We start from the raw sequence: 20,967 nt of genomic DNA on the forward strand, positions 1-20,967 counted from the left end.
ACATTCTCTCACACACACACACACACCACACACCCCACACACCACGCACACAACCCGCACCACACAACCCACACACCACACAGACACACACACACACACACACACAGAGACACCACAAACACAGAGAGACACCACAAACACAGAGACACACCACACACACAGACACACACCACACACACACACACCACACACACAGACACATACAGACACTCACAATTATATTTCTGCTTTTGAAAGTTCAAGACATATGTTCATGTGTATAACAGAGGCAAAGATCTACTGTAACACATTATGTGCTTGAGCAATATTATGTGATGCGTTTCATCTAAGTGTTTGGAAAGACATAAAAACACCATACTTCATAGTAAAGTTGCATTTTATAAAATGTTCAGATAATAAGTCATTGTTGTAGCTTTTCAGCCCACATGTTAACTTCTTGAGTCACTCGTGTTTCTCATCACTGTCAAATTCAGCAGCTGTCATGGGTTTTTTACGCAAAGAGCTTTAAAATTCTAATATGTGCACCTACCACAAATGGGCTGTTGGAGTTAAGTGTTTTTTTGTTGTTGAATTGTTGTGGCAATTCAGATGGTTGTTTGCAAAATGCAATGTTATAAGTGTAAAATGAACATTTTAAAATAAAGTGAGGGGAATACAAATTACTGAGTTGTAGTCATTTGAATTACTTATATTGATAGAGCAATTTGGATTAAATTATGTTAAGTGCAAATAACACAATCCTACAACATAAATGGAACTAATTTGTGTTAAGTAATTACAACCTAACTGTGTTAGGTAAATAAGTGCAAACTTTAAGTAAATACAACATAATTGTGTTAAGTAAAAACAACAATTTAAGTAAATTCAACATAACTGTGTTAAGCAAATACAACATAACTGTATGATGTAGCATTTAATTAAGATGCTTTGGTAAGATTTACTTAAATGCAAGAAGTAAATATTAGTTTACTAGTCTGTTTTCTATTTACTTAGCCTTGTTACGTGCAGCCGGTTGACATAACTAGATTAAGTAAATCTAACATATCATTTCTTTGAGTGTATATATTGAGAACCTTTAGATGTTTTACTGTTATTTATTTTCTGTCAATTGTTTCATGAGATAAAAAAGTGTATTCGCTGGTCAGCCTGGCGTGCTGCTCTGTTTGCCGTACAGGTCGTACTCCCGGTACAGGATGTAGTCCTTCAGGCGCTCCGGCACCGGCAGGAAGCTCATGAAGACCGGCGACCGGAGGCGAAGGCGCCCGAGACAACTACGCACCTGCAGCCGGCAGAGGTGCTGCAGACAGCGGGCGCTTTCTGGAGAGGAAGAGGAGTAGAAGGAGAGCATTGAGAAATATTAATGAAGATTGTTTTATTCTTGTTTGCAGGGAGTAATGACGTTTTATTCAGTCAAATATGGTGTTTGCCAAACAGGTTTTCACATACAAGGACTGCTTTGGTGTAATAAATATAAATATGAAATATATATTGAAAATAAATATTACTACAACTATTCTAAAATGAAATAATAGAAAATATAAATGGAAAAGGAAATAAATATTGATAAAGCAGAAACAAAGCAAGTTGTGTACAGGAAATAAATAAATATTGAAAAAATGAACACAAAAAAAGAGCAATTATTGAAAGAAATTATAAATATTTTTAATTTGTATAAAAATGATGATAAAATAAAATAATCTGTACAGGTAACAAACATTGGGTGTATTGGTGCGTATACATAGACAGTTAACCAGTTGAGCCCCAAGCCTGTTTTTCAGGTCTCAGGCTCGAAATGACATTCCCAGAACAAATGACTATATATTCACTTCTAAAAGGGGTACATTAATAATATTTTTTCTCAAAGCAAGGTTACATCTGTGAGTTGGATGTAGAAAAGTCAGAATCAATATAGAATTGTTTTATTTTAAAGTAAATTCAGATTGAACATAGTCAAAACATGTACATTTGTGTCCGTCCAAAAAAGAAACATGACTTATAGTGAGAACCACCCTTGGATGATGGGTTAGTAGACTAAAAGCTTTAGGAATCCAAACTATTACATATAATAAGTACCCTGTATCAAGATTGATGCAAAACAAGTGACATTTGACCTTTTTAGAGAGGTTTAGCAAAATAAAACCACCTTTGGGATCATTTGGGTGTATTTGCCATATCTCTGGCCCCCCTCGGTCGATTTTGATGATTGACACTTTTTAACCGTTAGAGCCAATAGAATCGAGGGGAAGTTCCTAAATCCATCTAAACATTACCATTGAGGAGTGAGAGGGATGCGCACGCAGTTTGCCCAAACCGAAAGCTACGTTACACTCTGAAAACTGAAAACTAGGCTTATTGCCATAAATATGATGATGGATTATCAGTAATCATTTCAAAGTGACACAGAGACATTGGATTAACCTTCAGCAGCGTTTTTATCGTTTTAATGCCATTGAACACAATTTAAGACGTATTTGCCATTTTGGCCCCGTAAAGCTAAGTTGTGTGTTGTCTGGGTTTGCCTTCGCTGCCCTGAGTTTTGGTCGCACAGTGATGATACTTATACTTCTAGAATCTGTGGAATCTCAGCTTTAATCTGATATCTTGTTTGTGCAGATCCGATAAGTAATAAAACATTTCTACCGTGAGTTCTGTGCTAATTCAGAGGCTTGGTATTACCCTTGTGTTTCGTTTCGGTAAAAATGGTTCATATCGTTAGTTAGCTGAGTTTCTTCCCGTTAAGTGGGTGTGACACATTAATAGGTTGTTAAATGTTAAGAAGCCCTGAGACTAGGGATGCATACCGGTTCCCGGTATTACCGAAATACCGGTTACTGGTGGCTACGGTATACCGTACCAAAATCAGATCCGGTTTTCGATACTTTTTTTTTTTTTTTTTTTTTTTTTTTTTTTTTTATTTATTTATTTTTTATAAAAGTGAGGCATAATATCCTTAAACTTGTGCCCAAACCGTCAGAATTACGATGTCAATTTCGCAGTGAAACTCCGCAACCAAGTCACTTTTGAAAATCTAAAGTGTGGCTGCATATGACTGCCAGTCTGAATGGTGGGGTCTGTAACCACTGCCAGTCTGAATGGTGGGGTCTGTAACCACTGCAAGAAGTTTATTTCTGGGAAAGGTGGCAACACATCCAATCTCCAACCAATGCTGTCTCGTATGGCAACCAAGTACCTTTGTGTTCAGGGAAGCAGCGTGCCAAGCGAGAGAGTGTTCAGTTTAGCAGGTGATATCCTACGCTGCGAAAGGGCCCGTTTGGATCCAGAGAGAGCAGATATGCTCATCTTCTTGAAGATGAATGCACAAAACTGAACTGTGATGGGATTTGTTTTCTTTCATCAGGCAAATGTTGATTTCAAGGATGCTATTTGTTTTATGTGCAATGCCGAGATCTCATGATCCTTTATGTGTTCTCTGGTCAGTCAAATCTCAGGTTGAATATTAATTACACTGGTGCTATTTTATTTTTCCATTGACAAGATGTACTATTCCCACCTGATGGTTGTTATAAATGATATTGCAGAATCAGTTTTCTTCATAGATAACGTGTTTTTCATTGTTTGTTCAGTACTAAAAGATCCAAGTCCCACAATTGAATTTAATATTCATTTGACATGTTAACTATATAATAAAGCGCTTCATGGGAGTAATTGCGGGATGATAAAATGTTTCCCTTATGCAACATGAAAGTATCACGATATGTATCGGTTGAGTATCGGTATCGTTCAGTGGTATCGGTATCGGTATCGGTATCGTAAAAAAGTCAACGATATGCATCCCTACCTGAGACACAGTTTCGTGAATAAAAAGCCTGTAGCCGCTTAACAGGTTAAACAGCTGTGTTTAGGTGCCTAACAAGCATTATTATTATTCAGCCTCTTTGTAAACGTGCACCTGATTTACCTTTGTGCACCTATTTATTTCCCAAATGGTGTTTTGTGGATGATATTTTGAAGTTATTTTAAGCAATGTGCTGTAATAAATGGGTGTTGATTTTGTTTTTGATATTCCTTTGTGCTCTGTGTGAAGCAAATTCACCTAGGGACAGTATTTGAGTTTACCTTGCAGCCTGCAGATGTCCGGCCACTGCTGCTGCTCCATCACTGCTGCCTTCAGCTTGGAGCACAAGGTCACATGATCCAGGTAATCCAACAGGACGAGCACCACCTGACCTGAGAGGTGCTTCAGCCAGGAGACGGTGATCACCTCGCAGAACTGAAACAAGAAGAGTTTTACACGTCGGTTTACGTCTGAATGAGCTTCAGCCACTTTAGACGATCCTTTACACTTTAGAAAGGAATTAAGATTGAAAGAGTAGACAGACAGATCCAGTATGCAACTTAAAGTTGGTGTAGGCAGGACATTTTTCTCTTTTTAAAGTTTTCATCTTTCTAAACTCTCGATGGTCAAGATTAGATTGGCATCCCAATCTGTATTTGATCTGTATCTATTCTCTGTACTAGGGAATTTTGGGTTGATTTTGAAGATTTAGGGGCCTCTCGATCATTTTGGTTGGAAAGTTTGCCGGAGCTCCGGAGAGCTTTTAACGGTGCAAAGAGACACTACAAAGAGAAAGAAGAGTCTGACTTCAGAGGCTCTGACGCCCGGAACATGTTGGCGGGACTAAAGACAATAACTGACTACAAAGGGGCAGCGGGTGGTGCTGGAGGATTGTCTGTGTGTGCGTCTCTCCCAGATGAGCTGAACGCTTTTAATGCATGTTTTGATAGCAGCCAGGCTGTGAGCGGGCAGAAGGCCCAGGATCCATCCAACATCACATCCTCCACCCTGATCCTCAACACCGGTGACCCTCAGGGCTGCGTGCTCAGCCCTCTCCTCTACTCCCTGTTCACACACGACTGCATGGCCACACACAGCTCCAACACCATCGTGAAGTTTGCTGACAACACGACCGTCATCGGCCAGATCACAGACGGCGACGAGACGGCGTACAGAGAGGAGGTCGAAAACCTGACATCTTGGTGCCAGGATAACAACCTCCATCTCACCGTCAGCAAAACAAAGGAGCTGATTGTGGATTACAGGAAGCAGCAGGGAGAGGGACACGCCCCCATCGCCATCAATGGGACTACTCTGGAGAGAGTCAGCAGCTTCAGGTTCCTCGGTGTCCACATCACCGAGGACCTGACATGGACTCTTCACACTACCACCATCACCAAATCAGCTCGACAGCGGCTCTTCTTCCTCCGCAGGCTGAGGAGGTTCAAAATGGACTCCAGGATACTCTGCAACTTCTACAGGTGCACCATAGAGTGGATCCTGACCTTCTACAGGTGCACCATAGAGAGTATCCTGACCTTCTACAGGTGCACCGTAGAGAGGATCCTGACCTTCTACAGGTGCAGCATAGAGAGTATCCTGACCTTCTACAGGTGCACCATAGAGAGGATCCTGACCTTCTACAGGTGCACCATAGAGAGTATCCTGACCTTCTACAGGTGCACCATAGAGAGGATCCTGACCTTCTACAGGTGCACCATAGAGAGTATCCTGACCTTCTACAGGTGCACCATAGAGAGTATCCTGACCTTCTACAGGTGCACCATAGAGTGGATCCTGACCTTCTACAGGTGCACCATAGAGAGTATCCTGACCTTCTACAGGTGCACCGTAGAGAGGATCCTGACCTTCTACAGGTGCACCATAGAGAGGATCCTGACCTTCTACACGTGCAGCATAGAGAGTATCCTGACCTTCTACAGGTGCACCATAGAGAGGATCCTGACCTTCTACAGGTGCACCGTAGAGAGGATCCTGACCTTCTACAGGTGCACCGTAGAGAGTATCCTGACCTTCTACAGGTGCACCATAGAGAGGATCCTGACCTTCTACAGGTGCACCATAGAGAGTATCCTGACCTTCTACAGGTGCACCATAGAGTGGATCCTGACCTTCTACAGGTGCACCATAGAGAGCATCCTGACCTACAGGTGCACCATAGAGAGGATCCTGACCTTCTACAGGTGCACCATAGAGAGGATACTGACCTTCTACAGGTGCACCATAGAGAGGATACTGACCTTCTACAGGTGCACCATAGAGAGCATCCTGACTGGCTACATCACGGCCTGGTACGGCAGCTGCACCGCCCTCAACCGTAAGACTCTACAGAGGGGGGTGAAAACTGCACAGCACATCACCAGGACGGAGCTGCCATCCATAGAGGATCTTTACTCCCAGCGGCTCAGGAAGAAGGCCCTCAGGATTATAAAAGACCCCCATCACCCCAGCCACAAACTGTTCTGTCTGCTGCCGTCTGGCAGGCAGTACCGCAGCATCAGGACTAAAACCACCAGACTCAGAGACAGTTTCATCCCACAGGCCATAGGACTATTTAACGCCTGAGCTTGCACTATTTGAATTTTTTGGACTATTTTAATCTTTATAAAAATGTGATTCCTGTTATTGCACTGTTGAGGAACCTGTGACCTAAGTTTTTCATTCATTGCATAACTACACTGTAGTTATGCATATGATATGACAATACACTTTTGAATCTTGAATCTTGAAAATGTAAACCTTTATTAGTCGTTAAATGTATATGATTGACCTCTGTCTAGCTTTGTGTTTAGTTGTTTACATCGAGAGCAATTGAAAACCAAATTCCTTGACATTGATATTGGTGCAGGTGGTTAAAGATAGTTAAAGCCGCACCAATCAGTATTATTATTTTAACAAAGAACTGTTAGTCTGTAAGTAACAACAAGGCCGGGGACCCTCACGGACACCACTCAAATCTCTTCCCATAGACACACATGCAAAAACACACATTTCATTTTGGATGTAATGTTCTTCGTTTTTCACAGTAACCAGCCGTTTTCTTATTATATTTTTCTTTTTTTATATATTTATGTTTCTTATACACATTTATTTTAATTATAATTTGTATTGTATTTTTCTCTTTATTTTAATGTATCTGCTTGTGTTGATGTATTCACCATTATTCACTAATTGCCAAATCTGTTAGTTCCTAGTAATGTCGATGCTGCGTATGACAGACAGTCATGATAAAGTCCGTCACCATGGTATCTTTGATAACAGTGTCAGTCCATCCCTTGTAGTCATCAGGGATGTGGGAGCTGTTACCATAGGGACAGTCAAAGCAGCGCGCTACATCATAACCGTAGTTACACAGCATCCTGAGCACCACCTGACACACAAAACAGCAACATGTGTGAACTTACATTTTATAAAATATTTGACTAAAAATCAACACTGAAAAAACTGAATTGTGACTTTAATTAAATGATTATGTCAATAATGTCTTCATAACTGTATCAGGTGAGTCGAAAGCAATACTTTTAAGTTGAAATACTAAATATTAGATTCAACGTTATAGTATTGCTTTCAACTTACCTAATACAGTTATGTGAAATGTATTGATATAATACATTTAATTAAAGTCAATATTTAAGTTTTGTAAGTGTAGGAGTGACAGATTACCTCGTCTTTGAGGGCATACTGCAGCGCTGAGGGGAAGTGAGTTGTGTTTACTTTGCAGTAATAGTTGACGTTGGCTCCATACCTCAGCAACAGGTTGATCAACTCATAGTTGCCCACGCGCAACGAAATCTTAAAGACAAAACAGTCCCACTGACACATCAACCAACATTGGCATCACTGGTGGGACAACTTTTTGACGAACAACATTATATTAATCCCCAATACTGTGCATCGAATCCGGTTGTAGCTTTGGGTGCCAGATATGATCATTACAATGGCACCAAACCTGGCAACCTCACTGTGAATACAAGACTTACAAAAGTTTCAGTATGTAAAAAACCCATTAAAGCTGTTCTGTTTGTGTGCATATTAAACTATCTTGATATGATTCAGTGCTGCGAGAATGAGTCCTAAAATCAGGAATTAGTTAGCATTTTAGCACTTCATGTTATTTTGGTTAGATGCCTGAAAAACGATCTCTAGGAAGCTTTGTAGGTGTCTTAAAAAAGGGAGGTTGCTTGCAAGTTGCTAAATGCGACTTCGGAGGTTATTTAAACGTCATTACGTGGAACACGGAAAATCATTTACTCTCTATTTTACCTTCACAGGTAACGTTTATTTTGTTAAAGTTGTAAACAAGCAACAATTAAATGATATGTTGGAAGCTTAGTGGCATAGAAGTGAAGTGTAGTTTAATTATAGCCTCACATTAACGTTTAACTTCTGGCAATTGCATTTACACTTTAACAATCAATAAACAGGTGTTAATATGTTGAGATTTTCCTACTGGGCAAAAAAAAAAATTCATCCCTGGACAAACACAGACAGACAGACAGACAGACAGACAGACAGGTTGACACACACACACACACACACACACACACACACACACACACACACACACACACACACACACACACACACACACACACACACACACACACACACACACACACACACACACACACACACACACACACACACACACACACACACACACACACACACACACACACACACACACACACTACCTGCAGACATTTGATTGGGTCTTGGTTGGCCATGGCGCCGGCCTCCAGCAGCAGTTTGGCTGACGGCACGTCATTATTCAAGACCGTGAAGAAAAGTGCTGACTTCCTCCCGTCGTCATAGCTACGCTGAGCCCAGGGATGGAGCATGTCGTTGGGGTCAAACCCCGCATCCAGCAAGGCCTGATGGGAGGTTGCGAGGAACAGCAATACAGGTGTATGTAAAACACTACAGTTTACTAGTAAGCCATTTTATTCAAGTCATATTTCAACACCATACCCATGAGCACACACACAGACACACACAGACACACACAGACACACAGACACACACACACACACACACACACACACACACACACACACACACACACACACACACACACACACACAAACCTTGATGCATAGTGCATGTCCTCCTGCAGCAGCAGAGTGTAGAGGATTTATCCCGCTGTCGTCGACTTCCCCCTTAGAAGTGACTGGAATCAGCAGATTTAAAACCCTGAGACACAGACACACACACACACACACACACACACACACACACACACACACACACACACTAACATTTAATTTATCAGATGTTAGAGGTTTTACATACTTGCAGAAAAACCGGACAACATGTCCTCTTGTAATATGATGGAGTAACATTTACTGCAGGTGTCCTCTGTGTGCGGCGTGGTGGATCGGCATGTGTCCCATGTTTTTGGCCACGTTGGCGTCAGCGCCGTACTCCAGCAGCAGACTGATGACCGCCGGGTCTCCAGAAGCAGACGCCTCATACAGGATGGAGGCCTCGTCCTGCGCCTGGGACAGGACATCCGCCCCTGCAGGGCAGAAATCAGAAGGGAATTAAGCACAAAAAATGAAAGATAATTTGGAAAATACCTACTTCATCTATGTCCACCTCAAAATCAAATCAACTGCATTCACACATACAATACAATATACGATATTGTATGTGTATTGTATTGTATTGTATTGTATTGTAATATAAGATACGATACAATATATACTGTATCGAAGAAGAAGTCGCTATATGAAAACTAAATATGATTTCAAATAGCATTAGAATATTAAATATATATAATTAATACAATTACACAACATTTGTGTCATACTGATATTTTACATTTCGGATTTCAGGACTGTTTAATTTGTTATGTTGTTGCTTTGTTGTGTTTTCTTTGTCTTTTATCCTTTGAACATGTGGGAAATAAGTGTTTAGTGTAGCATGTTACACTTTGGACACTTATGTTTCTTTGCCTGATAATCCATAAATAAAATCAATGAATAAATCAATCAATCAAAATTGCTCAAACTCTAATCTGGATATTGGAAGTTTGAAACATTTTGTATTCAAATACATATGAATATAGAATGATGCTGCTCCCTCACCTCTCCTCAGCAGATTCTCCATCACCTCCAGGTGTGCGTTCTGAGCGGCCAGAGCCAGTGGAGTGAGCCCGTAGTGGCTGCGGGGGTCCGGCCTCGCCCCCGCCTCCAGCAGCCGGGTCACCAGCTCCACGTTACCCAGCCGAGAGGCCTCGTGGAGCGGGCAGCGGCCGTGCAGACCCTCCTTGTCCACGCTGGAGCCCTGAAGGAGCAGCAGCTGCACCAGGTCAGCACGGCCCGAGCGGATCGCTGCACAAAGACACCGCTGATTTATGTGTGTTTTATTTTTTCAATGAGCTTAAATAACATGTGTTTTGTATCCTCCTTATGAAAGTAATTAAGTACATTTACAACAAGTACTGTACAATTGCACACATTTCAGGTACTGTTAGCTTTATTTCAGTATTTTGTCTTCATGCTACTTTCTACTCCACTATAATTAAGATGAAAGTATCTTATCTTTTTTCATTTCATTTCATTATTTTCATTATATTTATTTGACAGTAATAGTTACTTCATGAGGTTTAGTGACATAAAAGAAAAACAAATAATTATTCAATCATTTTGACTGACAGATAACTAATTGAGAACTATTTGGATCTATTCAGTCTATTTTCATTCCAGTTTCTCTTTTAATTATTTTAACTCTTTTATTTATGATTTTAAGTTAACGAATCACAAGCAATTATTTATTTCATTATATTTAAACTCTGTGGATTTTGGGTATTTACAATATTTGGCTACACAGTTGGCGAATGTGAAGTTTCTTGCAATTTAAAATTAACAAAAGTATTGAGAAATACTGTAGCATATACACATTTCATTTAAAACATTTCGTTCAAATGTTAAAAATGTGTTTCTGTTGCACAATTTGAATTATCTTTATATCTTAGGTATACTGTAGGATTATTGTTGGAGGAGCCTGGGGTTTTACATTTTCATTGTGTAGAAGTTATAACAATAAAGCCTTTGAATGTTTAACAGTTGTTGCGGTCAGCCTACCTACGAGCAGCGGGGAGTCCAGGTCACAGTCCTGAATGTCCGGCTTGGCTCCGTGTTGGAGGAGGAAGGAGGCGTTTTCTATCAGACCTCCCTCTGCTGCCAGGAGCAGAGGAGTCTGTCCCCGCAGAGTGCGACTGTCCACAGAGCCTGAAACTGCAGGACAGGGTGCTCTGATGAACCTTTGTTTCATTATCAGGGTTTTATGTTATCGTGAACCAAATATAAAAACCTTTGAATGTGAGCTCCAGGATGTTTTGGTTCCTCTGAGCGGCAGCTTCGTGGAGAGGAGTCCATCCTCGGCTGTCTGTCTGTGAAAACCTGTCTCTCTGCCGGACACTGAGACCCTTCAAGAGCTTCTCGTTACCTGAAGGGATAGTGACAGGAAATAGATAATCTTCTGTCCCTTTTTCAATACCTATATTTAAACTGTGGGGGAAACTTCTGAAGTGATTGATTAACAACTCAGAACATATCAAGGCTGCTTTTTATGAGATTCTGCAACAAACAACACAGTTAATTAAATCTACATTTATGATATTATTGTTAAATACTGCTGATTGACATTCATTGTTGTAATATATACTATATTTGGACATAGAGGCTAGTGTGCAAGCTATGTATTCACTTTTTATTGTCTGCTCACCTTTAGATCAACACCTGCCATTAGTACATGGAATAATAATTCCTATTGTTCACTCTTATTCAAGCCTCACCTTGTCTTATAGCAGTGAAGATCGCGCTGCTGTCAGCGGACTCAGGCTCAGAGCTGCAAAAAGAAAATCGCTGACTAATTTCAATAATCAAGGTTTTGTGAAACTGAACAGGAAAAGTCTTCTGATCTGATTCTACTGACAAAATAGGTACAAAAAGTCAAATAAGTCAGGGACACTCAGTTTAAAGTATCAAATCTGATGAGCCCTGAGGCTGCAAGTCAAAAACAAAAATGAATGCATCAATACAAATAATAGTGTTGTTAAATTAATAAAATGTGATCCAAACTAATGCTTTTCTATACGAATACCTTCCAGTAGGACTTGAAAGGGGCCTATTGTGTTTTCGGGGGGTTCTCCCTTTCCTGTAGTGTTCTATAGGTTTTTGTGCATGTAAATGGTCTGCAAAGGCTAACATCCCTGTGTTCCCCCCAGAGGGAGTTTCTCTCCCACACACTCCCCCTGCCTGAAACTTACCAGGTAACACTTGCACTTCTAGTGCTCCAACACATTGTACATGATAGGCTAAGGGGCGGGACATATAGCGTTTGACCAACCTCAACAGAGTCGGTCAGCTAACAAATCAGAGCAGACTGGGCTCTGGTTTCAGACAGAGGGTGAAAAGAGGTGCTGCAGCACAGGCAGTATGAGAAAAATAAAGAGCTTTTTGAACATTAAAGGGCCCATGTCATGCTTTTCCGGTTATTACCCGTCCCCTTGTGTGTTATGAAGGTTTTTATGCATGTAAACGGTGTGCAGAGTCAAAACCCTCAAAGTACACCCTGTAGCGAGTACAACTCTAACACAGAAAATACCTCCCCAAAACGCCTCGTTGGAGATACGTCACTGCCCATTTGAGTCTTCCATTTAGTTCCGGGTACGGCATGATGTCATGCAATACCCGGAACGAAATGGACCAATCCCGAAGAGCTATGGCCACACCCAGCGGCGCTGGCCGCACCCTCTGCCAGCCTAACATTTACTGTTGGAAGCTCTGGTTCAGTTCACAATCGATCCAGTCATGCCAATGCCAAGGACCTGTTTCCTGAAATGTGAGGAGAAATCTGAGCTGTTTGTCCTACCGACGGAAGAACCACGACGAAGTCAGTGGTTGAAATTTCTGTTTAACACTGTTCCTTCAGAGGTTCGAAGAACGTTACTGTGTGCGCGGCATTTCACAGACGAAAGCTTCCAAAACATTGCCCAGTTTGAGGCCGGATATGCACAGCATTTGAAACTGAAGGACGATGCTATTCCTAGTTTGTTTGGACCGTTTGGAGCAGGGGAAGATTCGGGTACACAACCTGTAAGTTTGCATTGTTATTTGTGTATTTATCAAACAAGACTGTTTAAATGTGTAAACGTGTGTCGGACTGCTAAGCCATTGACACAGTGCTAACTGTGCTAACTAAGTTGCTAGCGTTTCCATATATCAACTCTAATATCAGCAGATGGCCTTGCATACATGTATCTCATAGCAGGAGAATGTCTGCATTCACACACAAAATACTCATAGACAGTATACTCCGGGTCAGTCGCGAAACGTAATTACATTATAGCTGGCGTAGCGTGTATGCTACCGAGCTAACCAACGGAGCTAGACATGGGTTTGCTCGGGAAAACATTTGTGTTATGCCAGCTACAATGAATGTAGCAGACTACCCGTATAAGATTGCAATTGTGAACACGTTCTTGCTAGCCTAATATGAATCACTAGCTTTTGTTCATAGTGGTTTTATTACACTAAACAAGCCCAGCTTACTGGGCTAACGACATTGCTAGCGTTTAAATATATCAACTACAATGTCAGCAGATGGCCTTACATGTTTGTCATGGCAGGAGAATGTCTGCAGTCACACACGGAATACTCATACAGTATACTCCGGGTGATTTACCGTACATTGTGACAGTACATGTACATACTGCATGTATAGCTAACGAGGCTAGCTATACATGCTAGCGGAAAACAATGTATTCATGCCAGTTACAATGAATGACCGAACGTAGCAGACTACCCGTATAAGATTGCAATTATAAACACGTTATTGCTAGCCTAATATGAACCACTAGCTTTTGTTCATAGTAGTTTTATTACACTACATTATAGTTGCCGTTCCTCCGAGCTAGCGTTCATACCGTGTTTGCTACCAAGGTAAACAAGAAAGCTAGGTTAGCATATTAGCTGGCAAGCTTACTGTGTTGATTATATAGATGGATTAGATAGATCCACACTCCTACCACAACTACTACTAACGAATCTAAAACAACTAAGTTTCTCTAATATTTTGTGATTTGCATTTGATTTCGTCCAGCCAGATCCTGCCGGACAATACATGACGGGGACGGGACTACCACACTGACGCCTCGTCCTAAAAAAAAGGCAAGATGCCGACAACGGGGAGGAATGGATGATATACCGTGTATATATGTATATTTATGTTCATTTTGTACATTTCTAAAAATAAAGTTTGATGGAAATACTTAGTAGGCCTATCCTTTCTTCCCTGAATTATTTGCTCCTATAACTTATCATTCATATATAGCAAACCATGATTTGATTTCTCATCAAACAGTAGTAGTTTATTACAGGTAAAAATAACTTACTCTTCTATAACAACAGTTGTAGGTACAGTTCGGTTAGTTAGCGTATAAAATATACGGCTGTACCGACGCCCTTATAAGACTGATGTTCCGCTCAGATCGAGCCGAAAAAAGCACTGTCAGACATGGGCGGAGCCTCTCTGGTGGTTGACTAATCAGAACAGAGTGGCCGAGCTGACCAATCGGAGCACACTAGGCTCACAGGGAGGGGGGGGGCAAGAGCTCCAACGAGCCGTTTAGTGGAGAGAGTGAATAATGCTGAATACACATACTTTACAGAGATGCTGTATGCGAAACCAATGTGAGTTTGGAAAATTGCACAGTATAAATCTATTTTAGTATACCTCAACAATGGAATTATGATCAGTGGAAATGGCCATGACATGGGTCCTTTAAAGCATGGAGACATGTCACAGTAGAGGCACTACATACAAATATGAACTTGAAGATGAGCAGAATATAGGGCATCTTTAAGGAATTCTTAAATACCTCAATTTTTATTTCCCCTTGAAATCTTTTCCCCTTCACACATTTCTTCCCATGTTTCATGTTTAATAAAAACAACTACCGTACTTTCCCTAGCTCCCTCTTTTCTTTTAGACCTTTAAATACATTTTGTTGAGTGAAAAACGTATTTACTCACACTAGTGGATACAGTATATAGTGTTGGAGGGCTGTATACAGTAACAGAGGACTGAGCAGAACTTCTATCATGCAGGAGGAATTTCACAAAATAAAACCAAGCCTCAGAGAAATATTTGTGAGCTTTATTTGTTTTGAACTGACCTTTTGCTGTCTGGTGTTGTGGAACCTCGTTGTGTTTCCTTCTGTTTGGTGCTCTCCAGCAGACTTTGTTCAATCATGTACTGAGTCGCTGCATCTTCATCATCTTCATCATCCTCATATCTTACATACTCCATAACGACCACAAAAAGGCTCCTTGCCCTTTTCAAAAAAGGAGCATTTTGTTAATATTTCACTGATCATACTTTGCCAATTAAAGTGATTCTGATTCTGAGATGTAAGTGCCAGGTTGGATGAAAACTACTACTTAAATGTGTTATTTGAAAAATGTTAAACTAGTCCCTGGAAAGCCAAATCAGTGCACAACTTAAAAAGCATGTTAAATGTGGTTTGCTCAGGTGTGCTTATGGTCTAAATATCCCTTGTTTAACTCCAACTGTGTAACTTTAATGGATGTTTTCCATCTTCAATTTTGTGAATGTACTGTATATTCTGCATACCTCATCTCAATGTTTATATTGTCCAGTCTAGTGTACTTTTGGTATGTCTGTAATTATATAATGTAGCACTAATCTTACCAAATGTTAAGCAAACTGTAGTTGCAATTCACAAATACTGTACAGATTAGTAACCAGATGGACTACTGGGATGTCTGTTTGTCTATATGACAGTCCCTTAAGCACTGACCATAGCCTGTATATACTGTATATATAAGACACTGAGGATCGTCTCTGGGTGTCTTTACCTTTTGGTTTGCTGTTGGGTCGTTGTTTTGGTTCCCTCTAATCGTCTGTGGACTTCCTGCAGTTTTTTCAAAAATAATCTGATGTTGTTGAGGACGGAGGAGGAGTGAGTGAAATAAGAGCTGTGTGTATGCACACGTCCTGTTAATGAATCCAAGTTCAACACTGAGATTAAAGAATGGAGAGCTGTGGTTCAAACACAGATGAATGCACCTGTATCAAAATATATATATATAAAATATAACAATTATTCTGCAGGGAAATAAGTAAATTCATTACCTTTAGACCTCTTTATTTCAGCTGTTTAGCTGCAGCACTCTGCCTGAGGGGGTCAGAGAGATCTGATACCTCTTACTATATTTACCTCCTGCAGATAGTTTTATGCAGTGAGCTGACCAGCAGACACTCAGTGACACCACGCTATGGCTGCATTTAACTGTGCAGTGAATTCATCTTTCATATGCCTTTAAGAAAAACAGCACAGGCAAAAGAAAGATTTTCATGCACTGGTCTTTTTTGTTATTTAGCTTCCATGACATGTCTTCTTTCAGACTTGAGGAAATAAAGCTTTCAAAAAACATTAGGCAATTAATTATTTGATAATGTCTCATTTAGATATTCAAACATGACATTTGAGAAATGTGTAATGCTTAATATAATGTATTGTCTAAATGCAAATACTAACAGGGGATGTTTCATGGTGATATCAGAACAAAAAAGATGACAATTCCACTGTAGTGTCCTACGAACAGAACGCATCAGTAGGGCTGCAAATACAGACTGACACAAGTCTTCTGCCAACCATTTTTCAGATGATTGGTTTCGTCGTTAAAATGCCCCAACTTTTAGGAAAATTCTATTCTATACTGCCTTTTTGGTAGGTGATTTATCAAATGTATTCTCTTCACTAAAGATTGGACCAAATAAAATGTTGCGTTTGTTTGAAAACATACAAATTCATTGCAGATGATACATGTGTAGCTAATGTAAGTGTATTAAATATTTGTTTTAAAATACATTTTTGCACAGAGCTCCTACAAAGAAAGCCGAGACGTGTTGCGCGGTGTCAGTGGTTTGACCAGCAGCCCTTCTCTCGCACTCTTACCATTTGTGTATAAATGCTTGGAAGAAAACTGCATCGTTTCAATCCATACAAAAACAGCTCCTTTCAGGAGGCCATTATTTTCACCCAACATGTATTGAACATTCAATACTTTATACCAGGATTTTTACCAGAAGTCTAATGCAATTTTAAAAACATTTGTGTACAAGCAAAACCCACACAAAAAAAAATGATGTCCTTCGACATTGTACTAATGTTTAGAAGGAACGCCAGTAAAATGGAGACTCAGTTTTGTTTAGTGTACAGTAAGCTATTTTAATGCAAATATAAAATGTACATATTCAATTTTATTAAATTCACCTTTGCTTTCCTACTGTAACATGTTGAAATGACTGCTATGCAAAGGGTCCATTTTGCAAAAATGTTAGTCAGGGAGGCTGTGGCGCAGTACATTGGTCTTCGGATCAGGGGAGCACAGGTTCAAACCCCACTGCATTCAGCATGTCGTTGTGTCCCTGGGCAAGACACTTCACCCCAAATTGCTCTGGTGGGGATTGCCCACAGTATTGAGTATGTAAGTCGCTTTGGATAAAAGCATCTAACATGTAACAGACAAATGTCCTAATGTCTGCATGACATTAAAACTGTAATCCAAAAAAAAGAAACATGATTTATAGTGAAAACCACCCTTGAATGATGGGATAGTAGACTAAAAGCTTTAGGAATCCAAACTATAACATATAATACCCTGTATCAAGATTGATGCAAAACAAGTGACATTTGACCTTTTTAGAGAGATTTAGGAAGAAGAAAACACCTTTGGGGTCATTTGCCGTGTCACTGGAACCCATTGGTCGATTTTAATGATTGACACGTCTTTTGAACCGTTAGAGCCAATAGAATCGAAGGGGAAGTTCCACATACACACACGCGTTACCATTGAGTGAGTGTGATGCGCACGCTGTCGAAAGCTATGTTACGCTCTGAAAACTGAAACCTAGGCTCAAACTAGTAAATATGAAGATGGATTATCAGTAATCATTTCAAAGTGACAGACACATTGGATTAACCTTCAGCAGCGTTTTTATCGTTTTGATGCCATTGAACACAACTCTTGATCAGAACGGCAAAGGTAAGAATATCTCTGTGTTGTGATGTCTGTGTTTGCTTCTCATGTCGCGAGTTCGGATCGCTCAGTGATGATACTTATATGTCTGGAATCTGTGGAATCTCAGCTTGCTAATCGATTTTGTTTGTGCAGATACGATAAGTAATAAGGGTATTTTAACGTGAGTTCTGTGCTAACTGTGTTAGCATTTTTTTTGCTCAGGGCTAATTCAGAGCCTTTGTTATTACCCTTTTGCTAAAAATGGTTAATATTGTCTGAAAGCTGAGTTTCTTCCCATTAAGTGGGTATGACACAATAGGTTTTTAAATGTTAAGAAGCCCTCAGACACTGTTTCTTGCAAGATGTTGCCCCATGCCCCCGGTACCAGGGGCATGGGGCTTAACTGGTTGAATGACCACACAAAAAATAAATGTCATCGAAAACGTGTTTATTTTATTTTATGCATCTACTGTCTATGACCTGGGTCTCTCCTTCTTGCCTTTGTAGAGAGCCAGCAGGGACACGTTGGCAACCTTGACCACCTTAAAACGAACGCCGGGAATATCACCAACGGCGTGACCTTTACGTCCAAATCCTGCCACCAGAACCTCATCGTTCTCCTGCAGGATCAAAGAAAAGCGAAAGGTCAGTCAAGAAAAATCAGTGCATTCATTTATAGATTTTTAAACAACTTAACATAGGGTTAAATCTAGCTTCAAGTCATTCCAGCACATGCAGTGACTTCACAGAACCAATACATTTTGTAAAGCTGTGATCAAGTTAATTTTTTTTCTGCACAATTATCACAAAAATAAAATGCTTGTTTGGCTGTTTAAAGAAAAAAGATGTTAACAAGGGCTTTACCTCGATAAAGTTGAGGCAACCATCGTTGGGGACGAATGCGGTGATCTTCTTGCCGTTCTTGATGAGCTGAACTCTCACACACTTCCTGATGGCAGAGTTGGGCTGCTTAGCCTCAACACCACTGTAGATGCAAAACAAAAACACTTTAACAAAACTTCAAACTTCCTGGAAGGAACTTCAGACTGCATAGCAAGTTGAATTTCATGATAACAGCTACATGGATTCACTTAAATTCTTGTTTCTTTCTCATTAAAGTTGGTGATGACAGACAAAAACATTAAAAGGACTTGCAGTGTTTTGCAATTAGCCATCACTCCATCTTCAGCCTTTTACATTTAAACATGTCCTATGGTACTCACACTTTCTCAAGCACGATGCCTTTAGCGTGGGAGGCTCCTCCGAAGGGGTTAGCCTTCAGGGCTGTGCCCAGATGGGCCTTCTTGTACTGTTTATCGTGCCATCTCTGCTCACGACGGTGGTTACGGAGCTTTCTGGCTGTGCGCAGACCACGACACTTTCCTGGAAGACAGAGATCAGCATAAATTAAGTTAAGTCTTGTAGTAAACAGTCTTCGCATTCTTCTAAAAAGATGCAATGATACAGCAAAACAACAATTTACATCACTGCTATTAAGACTAACTTCCTTACTGATGACACTAGAAAACCACGAGACTCAGTAGAAAACTCAAGTTTGACTATAGCTGTTCAGGATAAGTGTTAATAAGTGTCTATTAACTTTAGGGAATTGAAATTATTTTCAAGTATTTACACCTGCTACAAGGGATACACATTGTTCTCACACCCAATACCCCTGGACACACCTGTGTATGTGTTGAAGCATATTTAGTTGAAAACGTGGGACATTAGTTGCAAATTAACATCGGTTAACACCACATACAGTGCATCTGGTCTATACACACACGTATTGTGTTCACTTAAAAAATACAACTACCTGAGAGTACTCAACGTCCTTCAGAGACAATATGGATAGATTTATCCCGATGTAAAGCCAATAACACCGACAAAAGACATTCATTTGTCAGTTTAATCAGTAATGTTACTCTGAGGGGACGCCAAATACAGCTAGCTTTAGTGCCACTACATGTTACTGTTAATACATAACAAACAACCGTGCGTACACTCATAAATCTTCGTTGGGCGTTTTATCTTAATATTCACCCCATATTTTGCCTTCATTAAATCGGTAGGCAAACAACATAAAGCTTTACGTTAACGGCTAGCAGCGATTAGCATGAGGCAAACCGGGCTAACAAACACTCAAAAACAGACACTGAATTTACATGTACAAATCATACGTTAGAAGATAACATGTGTGTGTGTTGTGATTTCCATTGGTTTGATTAAATAGTACAATACGTAGAGCGACAACAGTAAACGTGTTAAAAAGGGACGTGTGCTATGCTAAGCTAGCCGTGCTATCACGCCTGCTATGGCCGCTCCACGTTGCGCGGAAAGAGACCCGTAAATCGTTCAGTTTTTTAAGTGACTGAGGGGTTGTTTTTGTCACTAAAACATCGAAAACTGTTTGTAAGATATTCATACAGGACATCGATGTGAAAAATACCAGCAGTGATCAGAATAAATGTGAGTTTAGGATGATGTTTGAGACGTACCCATGATTGCAGAAGCGAGCCTGGGATCGAAAGGAAGGACCCAGCATGCACCGCGCCAATGTCTAGTCTCAGGACCCCGGCAGGGCGTGGCTAAAGAAATGCCTGACTCAAATTATAACTGCTTAATAACCTATGTATGTTAATAACATAGACTCTATGTTATAAAGCAGTTATGATTTGAGTCGAGTGTATCCTTAATAATCTCATCCACAGGTGTAATCTTGAGTGTATGTTTAATAATCTCAAGAAATTCAAGCAATGATTATTAAACATGCAAAGAATCAATAATTGTTTAAAAAATGCAGAACAAATACTAATCCCCACACTGTTGAACTCAGTAATTTATGTATGCTGACAATGTGAATATAAATACATTTGTCAGCTCAGATTAAAGGCTACAAAAAAAACCCGATATATTTATTCACTGTATGGGTAATAAGATAAGACCCAGAATCAGCTTTAATGGCCAAATATGAGTGCACATAAGGATCTTGACTCTTTGCTCTAAATGCACATCCACAGAAAACAGACATAAAACAAAACTAAAAAAGTAACTGTACAGATATTGTGCTTGGTTTTAATGTCTAACAGTGAT

The 20,967-nt window shown here is 40.2% G+C and overlaps 2 protein-coding genes across 2 annotated transcripts; both read right to left on the reverse strand.

Annotated features, from left to right (window-relative positions):
- Window positions 1-358: 358 nt before the first annotated feature.
- On the reverse strand, window positions 359-15,760 carry LOC117497897 (dynein heavy chain 12, axonemal-like). The gene is made up of 13 exons (XM_034149930.1): window positions 15,706-15,760; window positions 15,003-15,161; window positions 11,619-11,671; window positions 11,135-11,269; window positions 10,906-11,058; window positions 9,907-10,152; window positions 9,164-9,335; window positions 8,905-9,010; window positions 8,512-8,691; window positions 7,481-7,609; window positions 7,059-7,187; window positions 4,078-4,231; window positions 359-1,317 (listed from the first exon to the last, which is right to left on the reverse strand). The coding sequence occupies exons 2-13, from the start codon at window positions 15,134-15,136 to the stop codon at window positions 1,142-1,144; spliced, it is 1,767 nt and encodes a 588-aa protein (XP_034005821.1). The 5' UTR covers window positions 15,137-15,161; window positions 15,706-15,760; the 3' UTR covers window positions 359-1,141.
- A 2,541-nt stretch (window positions 15,761-18,301) lies between these two features.
- rps23 (ribosomal protein S23) lies at window positions 18,302-20,479 on the reverse strand. The gene is made up of 4 exons (XM_034149865.1): window positions 20,373-20,479; window positions 19,098-19,257; window positions 18,739-18,859; window positions 18,302-18,494 (listed from the first exon to the last, which is right to left on the reverse strand). The coding sequence occupies exons 1-4, from the start codon at window positions 20,374-20,376 to the stop codon at window positions 18,348-18,350; spliced, it is 432 nt and encodes a 143-aa protein (XP_034005756.1). The 5' UTR covers window positions 20,377-20,479; the 3' UTR covers window positions 18,302-18,347.
- Window positions 20,480-20,967: the final 488 nt, after the last annotated feature.

The sequence above is a fragment of the Trematomus bernacchii genome, unplaced genomic scaffold (assembly GCF_902827165.1).
Source record: "Trematomus bernacchii unplaced genomic scaffold, fTreBer1.1, whole genome shotgun sequence".
Lineage (NCBI taxonomy): Eukaryota > Metazoa > Chordata > Actinopteri > Perciformes > Nototheniidae > Trematomus > Trematomus bernacchii.

Bases quoted from the DNA above. Each gene is read 5' to 3' on its own strand.
- rps23 (XM_034149865.1), bottom strand. The intron at 18,860-19,097 runs GTGAGTACCATA...TTGCATCTACAG, and splicing joins GGCATCGTGCTTGAGAAAGT to TGGTGTTGAGGCTAAGCAGC. The intron at 18,495-18,738 runs GTAAAGCCCTTG...TTGATCCTGCAG, and splicing joins GTTGCCTCAACTTTATCGAG to GAGAACGATGAGGTTCTGGT.
- LOC117497897 (XM_034149930.1), bottom strand. From the start codon at position 15,136: ATGGAGTATGTAAGATATGAGGATGATGAAGATGATGAAGATGCAGCG. The intron at 11,270-11,618 runs GTGAGGCTTGAA...CTATCCCTTCAG, and splicing joins CTTCACTGCTATAAGACAAG to GTAACGAGAAGCTCTTGAAG. The intron at 9,336-9,906 runs GTGAGGGAGCAG...TCTGCCCTGCAG, and splicing joins GGAGAATCTGCTGAGGAGAG to GGGCGGATGTCCTGTCCCAG.